At 42.6% G+C, this 17,146-nt stretch overlaps 1 protein-coding gene across 3 annotated transcripts in view; it reads left to right on the top strand.

The window, feature by feature from the left end:
* LOC129187379 (vasopressin V2 receptor-like) overlaps positions 1 to 17,146 on the top strand; it is a 31,375-nt gene that overhangs the window by 7,668 nt on the left and 6,561 nt on the right. For all 3 annotated transcript variants that reach the window (XR_008572406.1, XR_008572400.1, XM_054786552.1), the window contains exons 3-6: positions 1,072 to 1,451; positions 9,124 to 9,369; positions 9,567 to 9,713; positions 14,512 to 15,049. Coding sequence is in view for 1 of the 3 variants with exons in the window: in XM_054786552.1 (XP_054642527.1) it covers positions 1,074 to 1,451; positions 9,124 to 9,369; positions 9,567 to 9,713; positions 14,512 to 15,049 (1,309 nt within the window). In the remaining 2 variants the exon portion in view is untranslated. The remainder of the gene's footprint in view (positions 1 to 1,071; positions 1,452 to 9,123; positions 9,370 to 9,566; positions 9,714 to 14,511; positions 15,050 to 17,146) is intronic.

The raw sequence follows: 17,146 nt of genomic DNA, 5'->3' as shown, positions 1-17,146 counted from the left end.
TTTTCATAAAGTTATTCACTCATAGATTTATACAAACTCTTCCACCAGCCACTTTGTCCTTCAAAATAAAAGGTCTTTAACATATAGTTTCATATCAGGTTCGAAAAATTATTTCATAATTTTTTTCAAGCTGCTGCACCTCCACTAAGTCCTCACACTATGAAATCCACTGCTCTAAAAGGAAACCAAGCTCTCTTAAGATCCATATTTAGCTGCTTACTCTTTCATCTTCACCTCTGACTTTCACCTTATCTGGGCTGTTTTCCTTTCCTGACTGTTCTCCGCAAAATCCTCATCATCTTCCTTCGATTCTCCTCCCGGACTTTCTTCTATGTGTTTAAGTTTATGTCTAAGTTTATTTGACCAAGCCTGCGCCCAGCCTCTCATGACTTCATTCCTGAAATTGTCATCACTCTATGACTTTTGAGCAATTTATTTATTTTAAAGAAAAATAAACGTTATATTTATTGCGTTTGAGAGTGACATGGGGAAGACAGAAAAATGACAGGATGTATGCAAGAGAGAGATGGAGGGGGGTAACAAAAACAAGGGAAAACAGGAATGAACGGGAGTAAGCATGGTATGAGAGTGGAGGTGAAGGAATAAAAATGGAGGGATTGAGGGGAAATCTGTTGAATCAACCTTGAGAAAGTATGAAAGAGAAAATAAACCATGCTGGACTTGCGTCAAACAGAATAGAATAATCTGAGAGGTGGACAAACACACACACTCCAGACTTATTAAAAACTCGAGACGTAATAATATTCACATGACAGCATGACCACCCTTCTGGCTTTTGCGTCTGCCTGTCAAATTGGATAAAGACAAGGCTGTTTATAGCGAATGCAATCAAATTCTACAGACACAATTAATGAGGGCATCTGCCAGGCCTTTGGAAAGGCAGACATGACGCTAATAAAGTTCTGATGATTCAAAACAAATCCACTGTATGTTGAGAGAAAAGAGCGCTCATTTGCAGTTGCACGACCTCACACCAGCATTTTCGCCACGTTCGCAGACAACTAGAGATGTTATTATTGTTCACACATGACCACATTGTTTGTCTTGCAGGAATGGAAAGCATCAGCGTGGAAACAGACTGGGATGCTTTAGCCCTCTCGTCTGTGGTCCTGGCAGGAAAGAACAACCTCTCTTCCCCATCTCTGCTTGAACTAAACTACCCCAATGGCTCCCACAGTGGAGGATCCTTCTTTGGGATCTTTTCAGAGAATGGCTCACACACCACTCCTCACACGCTGCCTCAGCCTAGGGTGAGGGACCAGGGCCTGGCCCAGGCAGAGATCGCCGTGCTCGGAGTGGTGCTGGCTCTTACCACACTGGGGAACAGCTTCGTGCTGTGGGTGCTGCTCAGGAGGAGGAAGCACAATGCGCCCATGCATGTGTTCATGGTCAACTTGTGTGTGGCTGACCTGGTGGTGGCCTTCTTTCAGGTTAGTTCATGAATCCTTGACACCAATACTTAGCCTATAACCTGTGAGGTAATGGTGTTTCCAACGTTATTGAGCCTGACAGTTTCTGTTCCTCCTTCACTCAAGGAAGACTGTTCTCAAACGACTTAAGCAGGCTTTTGTAATCAAACAATACGTGTCTTTTTTTTTGTTTAGAGTGTAATCTCTATAGTCTGCCACAATGATTTTGAACTTGTTACAGTAAGAAATAAGGTGCATCAGGGGTCTCCAACTAATAGCTTGCCAGCTGATTTTGAGTAGTTCACCAAAGGGTCAAAGAATATTTACTTCAACTCTTGGTATTTTTATAAGGGTTCAGTTCAGACATTATGCCTGTATAATAGTGATGTGCGGATCATTGCTGAAATATCCATACTTCCGATAACAGCTCGATATGTTCCAATATGTTTTTAAATCAATATAAAATCAAAAATCATAATATCGATACTTTTGAGACTTCAGTCATTTGAGGTAATGTATATCATTAACAAGAACACAGTGGAAACTAACTAAACTATAGAGATCTTGTCTGAATGATACACTGTCTGTGGGAATTAGTTTTTCTTCCCCTGGGTGAGTGCGTAATCCATAAGTGCAGCAGCACACTGCTCCGTCAGTCAGTCTCAGTCTGTTGAAACGATAGCTGATCGTAAACAGAGCAATGTGTGAATTGTGAATTCAGTTTTCAGTCTTATCGTAGTACTTAATACTTAATCATTTATTTTATTTAATTTATTATGTTACTTTTCTTTTTTATTGTTTAAAGTACCATTTTCAAATTTTTTACATGAGTTTGCCCTCTGATTTTTCTATCATTGTATATTATCTGTTGTATAATAGCTCTGCTGTCTTGTTGTCAGGGATGGGTTCGGAATCAGGGTTGTGGGCTTAACTCCAAAATGCAGACACCTTCATGTGAGCAAAAGACAAGATTTTATTAGTAGGGGTGGGCAGGATCCTCATAGGGCACTGCAGGGACGGCTGGGCACCGAATTAAGCACCATGGTCAGAGAAGGTGAATCCCACTGCAAAAAGTGTACGAAAAGCAGGAGGTCTCAAGGAGTGGCAAAAAATTGAAGAAACAATCCTGGAACACTGAAGAGAGCTGGTGTTACCACTAGAGAATTGTTAACAATCTGGTGGCATTTCCTCCTCTAGGTGGGCCTTTTAAGGGATGCCATCAAAGATGATGCAGCAGTGAACCAGATCAGGGTCATCAAAGGATTTATACAACAGGGCGCTTCAATAAAAGAAAAGTAGACAAAGGGAGGAGGGATCTGGAGGGATCCTGAGAACACCCCCGCTTAATGGGCACCATGAGGCGACACTCCAGGCTTGTCTGGACAGGAGTGATGGAAGTCACGGACAAGGTCAGCATCTAGGATGAAAGAGCGGGGTATCCAACAATGCTCCTTAGGGCCCTAATCTATCCAATCCACTAGGTACTGGTAGCACCTCCCTCTACGCCAAACGTGAAGGAACGTTTGGACGGTGAAGGCCGGATTGTCATCAATGAGTCGGGAGGGAGGTGGTGGTCCCAAAGGAGGCAACAGTGTGTTGGAAGACACAGGATGGATTTGGGAAACATGAAATATAGGGTTTATCATTAGGGCGGGGGGCAACTTGAGCTTCACTGCAGAGGGGTGACTATCTTTTCAATGGGAATCCATCCATCCATCCATCCATTTTCTTCCACTTATCCGGGTCCGGGTTGCGGAGGCAGCAGTCTCAGTAGGGAAGCCAGACTTCCTGGTCCCCAGCCACCTCCAGTTTCACCGGGCAGACACCAAGGCATTCCCAGGCCAGCAGTGAGATATAATCCCTCCAACGTGCCCTAGGTCTGCCACAGGGCCTTCTCCCAGCTGGGGGGAAGCCAAGACATCCAGACTAGATGCCCGAGCCACCTCAACTGGCTCCTCTCGATGTGAATGAGCAGCAGCCCTACTCTGAGCCCCTCCCGGATGACCGAGCGCCTCACCTTACAGACGAAACTCATTTTGTCCGTTTGTATCTGCAATGTCGTTCTTTCAGTCATGACCCAAAGCTCATCACCATAGGTGACGGTGAAAACATAGATTGACCGGTAAATTGAGAGCTTTGCCTTCCGGCTCAGCTCTCTCTTCACCACATTGGTCCGGCACAACAGCTGCATTACTGCAGACGCTGCGCCGAGCCACCTGTTGACCTCACGCTCCAACCTTCCGTCACTCGTGAACAAGACCCCGAGATACTTGAACTGCTCCTCCTTGGACAAGACCTCGCTCCCAACCTGGAGGGTGCAATTCAATCTTTACCGACTGAGAACCATGGCCTCGGATTTTGAGGTGCTGAATCTCATCCCAGAAGCTTCACACTCAGCTGCAAACCGCCCCAGCAAACGTTGAAGGTCACAGCCTGATGAGACCAGCAGGACCACATCGTCTGCAAATAGCAGAGACGAGATCCTAAAGCCCCAATACTGGAGCCCCTCAACGCCTTGGCTGCACCTAGAAATTCTGTTCATGAAAATTATAAACAAAATTGGTGACAAAAGGCAGCCTTGGCGAAGACAAACGTTCACTGGAAATGGGCTCGACTGCTGGCAATGCGAACCAGGCTCCTATTCTGGTCCACCCTCAGAGGTTTGTCACTGAGGAGTATTTTGACTACCCCAGACACCTCGGCCACTGGAACTGATGGAACTGATGGAACTGGAACTGAAGGGCCTCAGAGTATTCCTTCCACCGTCCGACTATATCCTTAGTCGAAGTACCCACTGGAAACAGTGCTTCCCCCTTCTGAGGCATAGAATGGTTGCCAGAACCTCTTCCAGGCTGATCGAAAATTATGCTCCATGGGGTTTGCCACCATGACTGTCACCGACCGTCTTGCGGCCACAGCTCCGATCAGCTGCCTCAGCAATGGAGGCATGGAATACGGCCCATTAGGACTCGATATCCTTGTGTTCCCCCGGGATGCAGGAGAAGCTCTGCCGGTTAGAGTTGAAGACTCAGCGAACAGAAGACTCCGCCAGACGTTCCCAGCACACACCCTCACTAGACGTTTGGGTCTGCCAGGTCTCTCCGGCATTCTCCCCTGCCATGTATTCCAAATCATCACCAGGCGGTGATCAGTTGACAGCTTAGCCCCTCTCTTCACAGAATAGAGAATATGCAGACTACAAAATTGATCATAGACCTGCAGCTTAGGGTGTCTTCGTGCCAAGTGCCCTTATGGACATCCTTATGTTCAAACATGGTGTTTGTTATGGACAAACTGTGGTTCACACAGAAGTCCAAAAACATTAGGTCAGGGAGGCCGTTTCTCTCAATCACGCCCCTCCAGTTCACACTGTCATTGCCTATATAGGTGTTGAAGTCTCCCAGTAGAACTATGGCGTCACCAGCAGGGATGCTCTCCAGCACCCCTCTGATAGAATCCAAGAAGGCTGGGTACTCTGAGCTGCCATTTGCCATGTACACAAAAATGATAGTCAGGACCTGTAGATGTAGGGAAGTGACCTTCTCATTCACCGGGGATGACTCCAACACAGAGGCACTGAGCCGGGGGGCTATTAATAAACCCACACCAGCTCGCAGCCTCTCCCCGCTGCGACTCCAGCATAGAACAAGGTTCGGCCTTTCTCGAAAACTTTGGCTCCAGAACCCAAAACTGTGGGTCGAGGTGAGTCTGACTATGTCTAATCGGCATGTCTCCACCTCTCACACAAGCTCAGGTGCCTTCCTCACCAGCGAAGTGATGTTGCCTGTCCCAAAAAACAGATTTGGCCAACCCTCGACTGCCACCCAATGCGCACTGAGCCGGACCCTTATGCTTGCCCCTGCTGATAGTGAGCCCACGACGGAGAGATCTCGTGTAGCTTCTTTGGGCTGGGCCCCACGGGTGAAGGCCGGACCACCAGGCACTCACCTGCGAGCCCTTTCTCCGGGGCCTGGCTACAGGGTGAGGCCCCGATGTCCCACGTCCAGGCAACGGTGCAGTCCCTTCTTTGTCTCTTGTTCATAGGGTCTTCTGAATCACTCTTTGATCTCCAAGGAGTCGGGCTGTCTCTAAGGCTGAGGGCAGCTTCTCTAGGGAGAGGAAGTGTGCGCATTGGAAAAAAACGATGTACAATGTCATGATGATAGTTTTGCCACTAGAGGGTGGAAGTGCAGCCACAAAGTCTATTACAATGTGCGACCAGGGTCTTCCAGAAAGGTGTAGTAGTTGCAGTAATCCTGAGGGTGGTTGGTAGAGCAGCTTATTTCTGGCGCACACTTCAGTTCCTGACATCTTTGTCCAAGGCGGGCCACCAAAAATGCCTCTTGATAAAGGAGCTTGTTCTATTTATTCCTGGATAACAGGACCTCCAATTTGATCTCCCATTCAATGGCCCCAATTATCTGTGAGGGCGGTAAAATCATATCTTCTAACATCTCATCAGTGGAGCCATTGAACTGACCAGAGGGGGCGTCGACTTGATATTCTAGAGCCTGGTCTGTAGGTGAGTTGGAATTGGAATCGGGGAAAAAACAAGGCCCATCTAGCTGGACTGGAGTTTAGCCTTTTAGCAGACTGGATATATGAGAGATTCTTGTGGTTTGTCAATACCAGAAATGGTTGGTCAGTACCCTCCAAAAGGTGGCACCACCTATCCAGGGCCAGTTTGACAGCCAATAGCTCCTTGTCAGACACACTGTAATTCTTCTCTGATGGGGAAAGGCGCCTGGAATAAAAAGCACATAGATGCAGCTTCTGGATCGTAGCCCTTTGGGATAACACTACTCTGAACCCGGTGTCCGAGGCGTCCTCGACGATGTACTGTCTGGAAGGGTCAGGTTGGATCAGGATTGGTATGCTGGTAAGCAGCTGCTTAAACTCCAGGAATGCTTTTTCTGTAAGGTGGTTCCAACTGAAACTTGTCTTAGTTGATGTTAATGCGAAAAGGGGCCATGCGGCTGAAATTTCGAATAAATTTGCGATGAAAGTCAGTAAACCCAAGAAAATGCTGCAGCTTGTGGCTGGTCTGAGGTGTTGGCTACTTTCTTTTTTGTGATATCACTTAATTTGTGGCTGGACTGATAGAAGCTCTGCACCAAGCTCAAGTTTTTAACTATTTTGGCACTTTTCCTACCCCGATCTCATATATAATTGCAGATCTGTTTACTGACACCACTAGCTTGTATACCGTCTAGCATGAGGAAGTAACTTGTTAAAAAAAGACAAGCTAACAAGACAAGCTAATTGTTGCTAATGTCTTATCTTCAAAGGTGTTGATTGCCAATGCCTAGAAAAAGGACTTTTGCTTCTGTTTCTGGCCCCGAGGCTGAGGCTGAGGACATGGAAGGAAGTCAGGAACCAGGTACACTACAGGAGATAATTGTTATGTTAAATGATATAAGGAAAGAGCTAAAGAGCAAAATAGATAAACAGCATGAAGACATTAAATCCCGAATGAAACACATTAAGAATTTGAAGAATGAAAAGGTATCACTTCATAAAGAAATGGATGGGCTGGAAGGAAAAGTGGAAGCATTAAAGAAATGGTGAAAAGGATAACATTATATTGCAAATCACGTGCAGAGTGGATGATTTTGAGCAGTCGACACACATGAACAACGTAATTGTGACTGGGCTTCACATAAAACGCAGGTCTTATGCCAGTGCAGCTGACGACGGAGGAGGACAAGATGTTGCTCCAACAAAGCAACAAGTGGCCAACTTTCTGCAGTTAAAGGGGGTGCAAGTTGATGTCAACAACATGGATACATGCATCCCAGTGTCTGGCAGGAATAACAACACCATACCTGTTATCATCATGAAATTCAACAACAGGAAAAACAAGGTAGCATTCCTGAGGCAGAGAAGTAAGCTGAAAGAAACAAGCATCTAACAACACGCAATGCTGACATTGCCAAGAAGGCACGAGACTCAAGGTACCAGGGGGCAATTCAAGGCACTTGGAGCGCCAACTGCAAAATCTACATCAAGTTAAATGGAGGACTGGAGGAAGCCAAAGTACTTGTTGTCAAAGACATCAAAGAACTACTATTGAGGATTACATCACATTGATGACAAGGAAATTAAAGACATGACCTACAAAGACTTGATGCAGCTTTGACGTCAGCATCCTCAGTGTTCTGTTTTTTTATTTTACAAATTAAAATGTATTCCTATTTATTAAAATTTATTTCCAATTGACAATTTTTCAAATTATATTTATTCCCTTATTCCCAGGTTTATATTGTCATTATTTTAATTCCTTTTTTCTTCTTGACTTTTTTAACACCATTCCTTTCATACAAGAAGTGGGAAAACAAAATGTAAATGTCGGAAAATGAAATATTGTAAGTATCAATTGTGAATGAAGTAGTGAAGTGAAATCAGTACTAGACATGGGCGAAGAGGAGGATTTCCTACTCCTTTTCAGACATGTTAAATTGTCAAATGTAACATGTGATGTTCCTTCATGTAATGTGTTATGCGTGTCTGAAACAAATAAACGTACCTTACCATACCATACCATACTCTGCCATCGCCTGCTTTGACACTGCCTTTCCCCAGAATGTAGCCCAGGAACGACACAGTTCGAAGAGACAGTTGTCTGCTTTGACAAACAGTTGGTTCTTCAACAAGCAATGGAGAACCTGGCGAACATGGGAAATGTGTTAATGTTGTACGAGTAAATCAAAATATCATCGAGGTATACAAAGGCAAATTTTCCCAATACGTCCCTCGGCATGTCGTTTATCAGAGGAAAACAGCTGGGGTATTGGACAGGCCAAATGGTATAACTATATATTCAAAATGCCCCAAGGGTATATTGAATGCCGTCTTCCACACTCTCTTATACACACTAGATGGAAGGCATCAAACTTTTACACATTACACACAGCATCAGCATTTGGGAAAAAGGATGAGGTGAAAGAAGAACAGAAAAAACGTAAGTCTAGCTGTGCAGCGTCTGAGAAAGTTAGCACACGCACACAACGATGGTGCGTTCATGGACCGTGAAACAAAGTGGGAAGGGCCACCGCTCTCCAAGACACAATGAAAGCATACAACATGAACATGAAAAAGTGAGAATTCGAACTCTACACTATTTTTTCAATAAAATTATCACAAACAAATTGATGTGCATTTACATAAAATCTAATACATTTATTTCCATTTTTTAAGTGTCTTTTTTATCATTGATCCTGAAAGTTTTGGTTGGGGACCCCTGTCTTAGATGGTTAAACTGTGGCCATCGATCAACCAATCAATGTTATTCAAGTGTAAAAATAAGTTAACCGGTAATGTAACGTAAGTAACTTCCAGCGTATATTCTTGTATATTGTGTATATTCTAAGTTGTTGTCTTCAACACCCTTTGTTGGTGTTAAAGATGGTGTACAATCTTAGGGCTGTTTGATTTTACTTGACAATAATATACCCTAACCTTACATAATGATGTGAAAATGTATTACATTATTACATATTGCACCATTATTAGATAATGCGGCTCTACACAGCCCAAAGGTGGTACAGTGTTATGTGACAAAATTTCAAAACAGCATTTCTGTGTTTTTGCAGTCACAAGTGTAACCTGAGGTTGCAAGGAACCTCAGGTTAGTTGCAGGTGATCCGTCTGAGAAGGCATAAAAAAAGAATGAGCATCTATCGTGTGTGTCCAGGTTCTTCCCCAGCTCATATGGGACATCACAGACAAGTTTCAAGGACCTGATTTCCTGTGCCGCGCCATCAAGTACTTGCAGATTGTGGGCATGTTTGCTTCCTCCTACATGATAGTTGCTATGACAGTGGACCGGCATCACGCCATCTGCTGCCCGCTGCAGGCTTACCGTGGCGGGGCAATGTCCCGCTGGAACACCCCTGTCATGGTAGCTTGGGGCCTGGCGCTTGTCCTCAGCCTTCCACAGGTAAGGACTCTTAACGCACCATCTCCCTTTCTGTCATAGACATATGGTGTAGTAGGAATTGAGAGGCAAGCAGGTGTCTCCAGCCTGGTGTCTACACACATCAGAACTCAATCTATACTTGTTAGCTTGAGGTCATTGCAGAGGTCAGCTTTTGGTTCAGCTGAACTGATAATCATTATGTCTCTTTGATCTATCAGGTGTTCATCTTCTCTCGCTCAGAAGTGAGTCCTGGCGAGTTTGAATGCTGGGGTCACTTTGCCGAGGCATGGGGACTCAAAGCCTACATCACATGGATGACGGTGGCGGTCTTTCTTTTGCCTGCCCTCATCATCACCATCTGTCAGGTAAAACTGTTCTAATATGGTCTTAAATCCTCAATCTGAGGAACATCCACAAAGACATCAGTGTTACATGAAGTGATACATGAATATAAGAATATACAGAGGTGGATTACCATTGAATACTACAGCAAAGTTAGTTGAAATTAGGGATGAGCACTCCACCACTATCTGTCTCTGTATCTGTTCACCCATCTAAATTATCTGTATCGTATCTGTACTCTGAATGGGCGGGGCATAAACCGGAGGTGGGTGTGGTTTAACCGGAAATGAGTGGGGCTTATATCGGTACATTATTTAAAGTATGAAACTGACATGGATTGATCAGAAGTTGCTGTATTTATTGTTGACTTTTCAGCTATATGTGTACTGTGTATGTGTGAAGGTGATATGTAAGACTTTATTATTTAATTATTTTTTAGTGATCTGTGTGAAGTTAGTGATTCATGCAAACATCTACTGATGGCACAGATGGAAATAATCTGTCAGCCTTGTTCACTGTATTTTTTCAGTACTACAAGCAAGGTTTTCCAACTGACCAGCCAATTTATAAGCAAGCAGATGGAAAAAAAAAGCCCGGGAGTGACTGATGCATGAGCCCTATACAGCCGTCTTGTGAAATGCACCGCGTATGTTATGAAACAAGTTGAAGATTGCAACGTATTGAGAGGGGTGTAATATTTGACCACGCTTATGCATTTAATGTAGTATGATAGCCATACTGGCAGAATGTTTGATGCAGCACTTGTGCAGGTGTACCTAATGTTGTGGCCAGTCAATGCAGGTTACTGTTACCACTGTCTGTGTACTGCCAACTGAAAATTAACAAAATTCTTATATTGTAGGTAGCACGCCTGTTTTATGATGACTTCATGGAATAAGACAATAATACATTTCAAGGACAAAAGTGGTCATCCTACCCCGATTGAGTTGTATAAGTGACTGACGCAACACAAGCCTGCACAGCGCTGTCTTGTCAAATGCACTGACTCCAAATGCATCAGACTCGCCTGAATCAAATCGTCAAATAGTTGATTATTCTAAGATACCCCTACTACATTTGAAAACCATCCAATGTGTTTGTTGGTGATGGTGGCACTGTTAAACTAAAAAGTTGAATAGATTTCTAATACAGAACATTGTGTTTTGCACAACACCCACTGTAACTTTAGTGTTTAGCCGAATTACCACAAAATTGAATACGCACCTTGTGTGTATGCAGGGGTGTATTTAGTCATTTGGGGCCCCAAGGCAAACCTAGTCATTGGGGCCCTCCACGTTCTTTTTTAATTTTTTCCTGCTATTGAAATCTGTTACAGTTATCTGCCAGCTTAAGTTGCTAGTTACATAGCCATGTTTATATACCCCCTAAAAACGATTTGAAATATGAGTGTTTTTCATCTTCTAACAAGTGTAAATATGAGGAAATTATCCCATTTCCTGAACTAGATAAAATCCTTAAAATTCTCCTTATTACCAAACAAGTCAATCATCTCAACGCTTTAACTGTAATTGATAAGAACATTAAGCGACATTTAACATAGTTTACTGCTTTAATACTCACATCTTTGTTATGAAAAGCACCACTCTCAGCTTCATCTCTGTGCATTCTCCTCGGCTGACGCTTACAGAAGCGGTGCTGCTGTACTCGTGTCTACGTTTGTTTTGACTGTGAAAAAGGTTGACACCTTCGGTAGTTTTGATTAAAAAAAAAAAAATGTTTTCCACTCGTCTTCCCCTCTTCTCCACTCCACTGGGTTACCCCGGTGCCAAAAAGTTTGCTTGCTTCGCTCCCATCTTCCGGACATGAGCGTTAACATGGAATAGTCCATTGCATGAGAAGGGAGGGGCAGCAGTCGAAACACTTATGAAAGATTACGTTTTTTGATGTATTGTTCAGCATGAAAATTAAGACTAAAACAATAGTATGTACTTTTAATTGACGAAAAACATCAATAATCAGTTTTTCTGTGACGTTTTGGGGCGCCTGGGAATCTCAGGGCCAATTGCCTGTGTTTGCCTAATGGTAGGTCCGCCCCTGTGTGTATGACTGACTATGTCTGTAAAATTTTAGCAAGTTTGCCTGGGAACGGGCGGGATGAGCAACTAACTATCCATCGTGATAAAACTTTGAGATATATGTATTATATCTATGCTAAAAATAATTTTAGCTCCTACAGTGAGAGTCAGCAGAAAACACCACAAAATAGGGGATCACAGTATTTTCCAGACTATAAGTCGCTCCGGAGTATAAGACGCACCAGCCAAAAATGCACAATGAAGAGGAAAAAAAAACTTATATAAGTCGCACTGGACTATAAGTCGCATTTTTGGGGGGAAATTTATTTAATAAAATCAGAGACAGTTCATCTTGAATGGCAAGTTATAGTAATAACAATAAAATGGAGAACAGCAGACTAAATAGACGTCTGTTCACATAAAGTGAATAGGTGGTATGTTAACGTAACATATAGTTATTGAGATAACTATAGCCTAAACTACCCGCAAAGTCATCTATATTCATCGCCTTGGCACCTACCTGGGCGTGGAGACGTAACTGCACTGTTGACAAGCCACTCCGGGCAGCACGTTGTTCAAGCACCCATTTGTGAACTTGTTCCGCTAGCTGTGGCTAGCTTGCTTTTAGCCCGCAATTAGCTTTGTTTTCTTCATTGCAGTTAGAGTATCCTCCGCTTTTCGCCAGTCCTTCACAAGTTTCTCATTCACTCCAAACTTTCTTGTTTGTTTACCGTTTTCGGCTGCGTATTTCACCACTCGCAGCTTGTAATGTGCAGAATATGATTTTCTTTTCGGTGGCATTTGTGGCTGTCATGAGCATGCCAAAGTAAGGGGGCGCTGCAGCCATAGACTGTTAAGGCAATTTTAACCAATCAGAGGCGATAATGATGTTATTTCTGTAGAACTATGATAACAAACATGGCGATGTACTGTAGAAGCTACCTGTGGACTGCTAGCAAAGTAGCTTTTCAGTGCGTTATTTCATATTTGTCAACAAAATTTATAGAAAATAAAACTGAAAATGGATTAAAAATGTTCTTTATTCAAATGTAGCAGATGTTGATTATCACTACAATGCTGTGAAGTGTACTTCATTTTACCGATCAAGAAAGACCTTCATCGGCTGTGATGCTATCATTGCTGAAATAATTTTGTGTCCAGCAAATTGTCCTTGTTTAACTGCCTCCACGACAACAGTTATACAGAACAAGGCCGTCATATATAAGTAGCGAAGTAGCTCAGTCAACCGCAATCACAAGCTTCTTGCCATGCTACCATTCCACGCCACTCTTCCAAAATAACGACATACTTGTGAAAGTTGCCCCACCAGTTAGAGGTCCGATTGGGTCTTGCCATTGTTGGCGGGGGTGTCGCAGCCGTTTAGCGAGCAAAGCAGAAGCAGTATAGCGTCCTCCGAAGCCCACAATGGTGACTTTGTTTGTTAAGTTTTCCAAAAGCTCAGTTTTTAAGGAAAAAAACCTCCGTATGCATGTGGAAGAGAGGCCAAAACGCATAGAAAAATATGCGGCTTTAAAAACATACTGTATTTGTGTGAACAGGGCCTCAGTTGCCTTAATAAGTTGATGTTTACATTGTAAATTATCAGTGATACAGGAGTGATAGGAGTAGCAGTTACTGACACACATGCCTAGAGCCCCCTCTTACAGAAGTCACAGGACCAGCCAAACCATGAAAAAAAATTGTGACTTATAGCCCGGAAAATGCGGTATATTCTCTAAAAGGCAGGCTCACTGTGTCACATTTTGAAACCTCTACATCGAGACTCACAATAACGGCACAGAGAGGATTTGAGACACAACAGAGGATGAAACAATCATAAAGTAGACTATTGGACAGGAACTGGTGCCTTGTTTTTCATTAATAAAGCTGGACAGTATCAATTTCACATCAAAGAAAATTGACTATACCAATTGTAATTAAGTTTTCAGCGATGCATTGCATTTTACACAAATGTGACAATGCATCAATGAAATTGTTGTTTTGATCTTGTAGGAGACACGTGATGACTTTGATAAGGGGACTACATTGGGTGTAATGTAGCAACCACCACCAGCAGCCTGACTTGTTGCTCATCTATTTAGAGAAAGATATTTCCAGGGTCCAGCTATTTCCCCTAATTAACACAACACTTGGAGGACCATTGCTGTGTGGACTGCTCAGCCCAGTCAGAGAACTTCCTGCCAAGGAGTGGAGTGTACCACATATCAGCCAAACATAGAATCTCTGACCCTTTTTCGTGATCCGATTTCAAATTGAGAGGCCTCTTTGGGCACTTAACATGTGATATAGTTTCGTCAAAAGGACGTCATCCTGAAAGTTTTCTGTTAAGGGAGTATGGTAGTATGAATTGAAGTGCAATATTTACTTAAACTACACCCTCCGAAGTGTACAAAGTGGCAGATGCCTTAAACCCCAAATAGATAGTGCAACGAGTGAGGAATTGTTGTGTGTCAATAAATGTTCATTCTGCACCCAAATGAAAGAATGAATTGAATTGAATAATGCAACAAAACTGCCAAAAATAATAGAACATTAAAATGTCTGCAGCTGATTTATGGCGGATGGTGAAGTCCAACACACACTCCTCCCTTTGTTTCCTGTAACCCTCAAAGCAGAAATGCTAACGGGATCACTTGCCACTGAATCTGGCACATGTCTGTCTTAAAATTGAAACCAGAAACCTTTTGAATGAGCAAAAGTCTTGGTGCTGTGGTACTATGGTACTGTGGTATACAGTAATCATGAAAATATTGCCATTTTTCAGATAAGAATCTTCCGGGAGATCCACAATAATATCTACCTGAAGTCAGAAAAGATGGTAATGGCTGAGCTCAGGAGGAACGAAATCCTCTTCCGCTTCCACAACTTTAAGAAGGAAGAGGAGCGGGCCACAGAAAGGGGTCAGCGGATGTCTGGAGGGGAAGGTAGATCAGGGCAGCACTTGAAGGCCGTGAACAACAAAGCTCACAATAACACAAATAATAAAAGCCAAGCGGGAGAGTCTTATGACTACGTTGGGTCCACTGCATCAACAACATCACCTATGGATATTCAACTGCAACTAAACAGTACTGATTGCCAGGAGTCCTGCACATCCTACGAGGTGGCCTCAGGATCGCCTCGCTGTTCCCTTGATTATGTCACCCCTCATTCTGGGACGGCTCCACCACCGAGCATCACCAAAGCCATGTCTAAAACGGTCCGAATGACGCTGGTCATTGTTTTGGTCTATACCGTCTGCTGGTCCCCTTTCTTCATTGTCCAGCTGTGGGCCGCCTGGGACCCCAACCCTCCCAATCAAGGTCAGTAATGAATGCACGGTAAAAAAAACAAATCACAGTAGCACCATATTCATGGATGTTTGTCCATAAGTAACAAATGGACAAACAGTGCCATAGTTACTCAAGCACACAAAGGGAAATGAATACATAAAAGATATAATACAAGAACTGCATTCAAGAATATGTTTGTTCTTCTTCTATTCATTCAGTTACATGAAAACAGCTAATGTTTGAGACAACCGCAATAATAACATATTTTTACATGAATAGCTCTTTTGACAGTCACTCAAAACTGAGAATTATATTTGTATACTGTAAACAGAATAACTGCTGCATCTGTTAGATGGTGCCAGTATGCCTCACAAATTGGCTTGTGAGTGTAAAATGCGTATCTATAATGCCATTACAGGGATATACCTAACAGTGGAAGCCAAATATAAGCATTTTCATTGTCAAAAGATGTTAATTATCACAAAAGTTCACAGATTACTGTTGTGACTTTCTGAAAACACCTGTTTCAAATTCAGGTATTCAGTGTATCATAAAGTCCAAAACAATGTTTGTTTTGAAGAACATCCAGGGAGCTCTCTTGGACAAACTCTGCATCTGCACAATTTTACGACTCAAACAGCGCATGCTGATGTCATTGCTGGCAGGCGAGACGAGTGTATACAGCTTTAAGACGTGTTTGATAGTGTGGTCTATGTCCTCTGATCTGAAGCTAAAGACAAACACCAGACGTTAGTAAATAACCTGTTTATGTTCCCCGCTGATTTTGCAACCTGACCAGATGTTGACATTTCATCAACAATGATCCGCGGGCACACAAAGGACAAGCAAATGGTATTCATGTGCCCGCCTCACCGTCATTTTGGAATGACCTTTACCTTAAACTAAATCTTCTAAAATATAATCATATTTAGCTTCTTATTTGTTATACCAAAATGTGCCCATAGAAACTAATTGTTGCTCCAGACACTGGTGATCTTTATCGGTTTGTATTCTAAAATCTTTTTGTTCTCATTTGTTATCCACAGTCAGTGTGAGATGCAATTTTTTCTGTTGTTCTATACAATATTTGAGCAAAAGCCCATCTGAAAAAAGAAACCACAGTGAAACCTCCAACATTAAACACACAAAAAAGGAACAATTTGTAGTTGTTCTGTAAAAATTGAGCTAGAATAGAACTTGGAGTAGAACCCAGCATCATGTGTAATGTCAGCTCAGTGACAATCTAAAGCAGGGGTCACCAACGTTGTGCCCGCGGGCACCAGGTAGCCCCCCACGACCACATGAGGTGCCCGCAAGCCTGCTTTCCATTCAGGTTTTCAGTTAATAATGAAAGAACAGTAGAAAGAAATGCATCCTGAAATACAACATGTGAGTTGTGGACACCAGCATTTTGTTAATGTTCTGGTAAAACAAGCATATTCGCTTTGTTTGGGTTTAAAATAAGCTCTGAAAATAAATGTTACAAAAATGAGTAGCTCTTGGCCATTTTCATTTTGTAAAAGTAGCTCTCACAAGGAAAAACCTTGGTGACCCCTGGACTAAAGCATGAATTACAACTGATGCCACCGCAGAAGTGAAAGCAAAAGGAAGTGTGATGATAATCATAGACTCTGAAAAGAACCCTTAAACACTTAAAATCTATTAATTAAATATCAAGGAGAAAGGGATGATACAACTAGTGCTGTTAAGATATTTAAAAAATTGAGAGATAAATTAATTATCTGTCATCAATTGATCCAACTAATCTCTTCTCTCTCCGCTCACCTAACTCTCACCTAAAAATAACTGATAAAAGCCCTCACTTTGAGGTATTTCCGTTTAAATTCTTTACATTATTGTGGCAGATCAAAAGACTGATATACTACCACTGGGTATTAGGGACAATTTTTTTTTTACGACTTTATTCTCGTAAATTTACGAGAAAAAAGTTGTAAATTTACAAGAAAAAAAATTTACGAGAATAGTCGTACATTAAGGAGAAATAATTTGTAAATTTAGAAGAAAAAAAGTGGTAATATTACCTTTGACCAAGACGCAAGGTCACATACTGTAACTCCCCCCTATTCATAGCTCTCTCAGGCAATGCCTGTAACATAAAGTTAGAAG

Source organism: Dunckerocampus dactyliophorus, chromosome 1 (genome assembly GCF_027744805.1).
Source record: "Dunckerocampus dactyliophorus isolate RoL2022-P2 chromosome 1, RoL_Ddac_1.1, whole genome shotgun sequence".
NCBI lineage: Eukaryota > Metazoa > Chordata > Actinopteri > Syngnathiformes > Syngnathidae > Dunckerocampus > Dunckerocampus dactyliophorus.
This window is presented reverse-complemented; position numbering and strand designations above follow the sequence as displayed.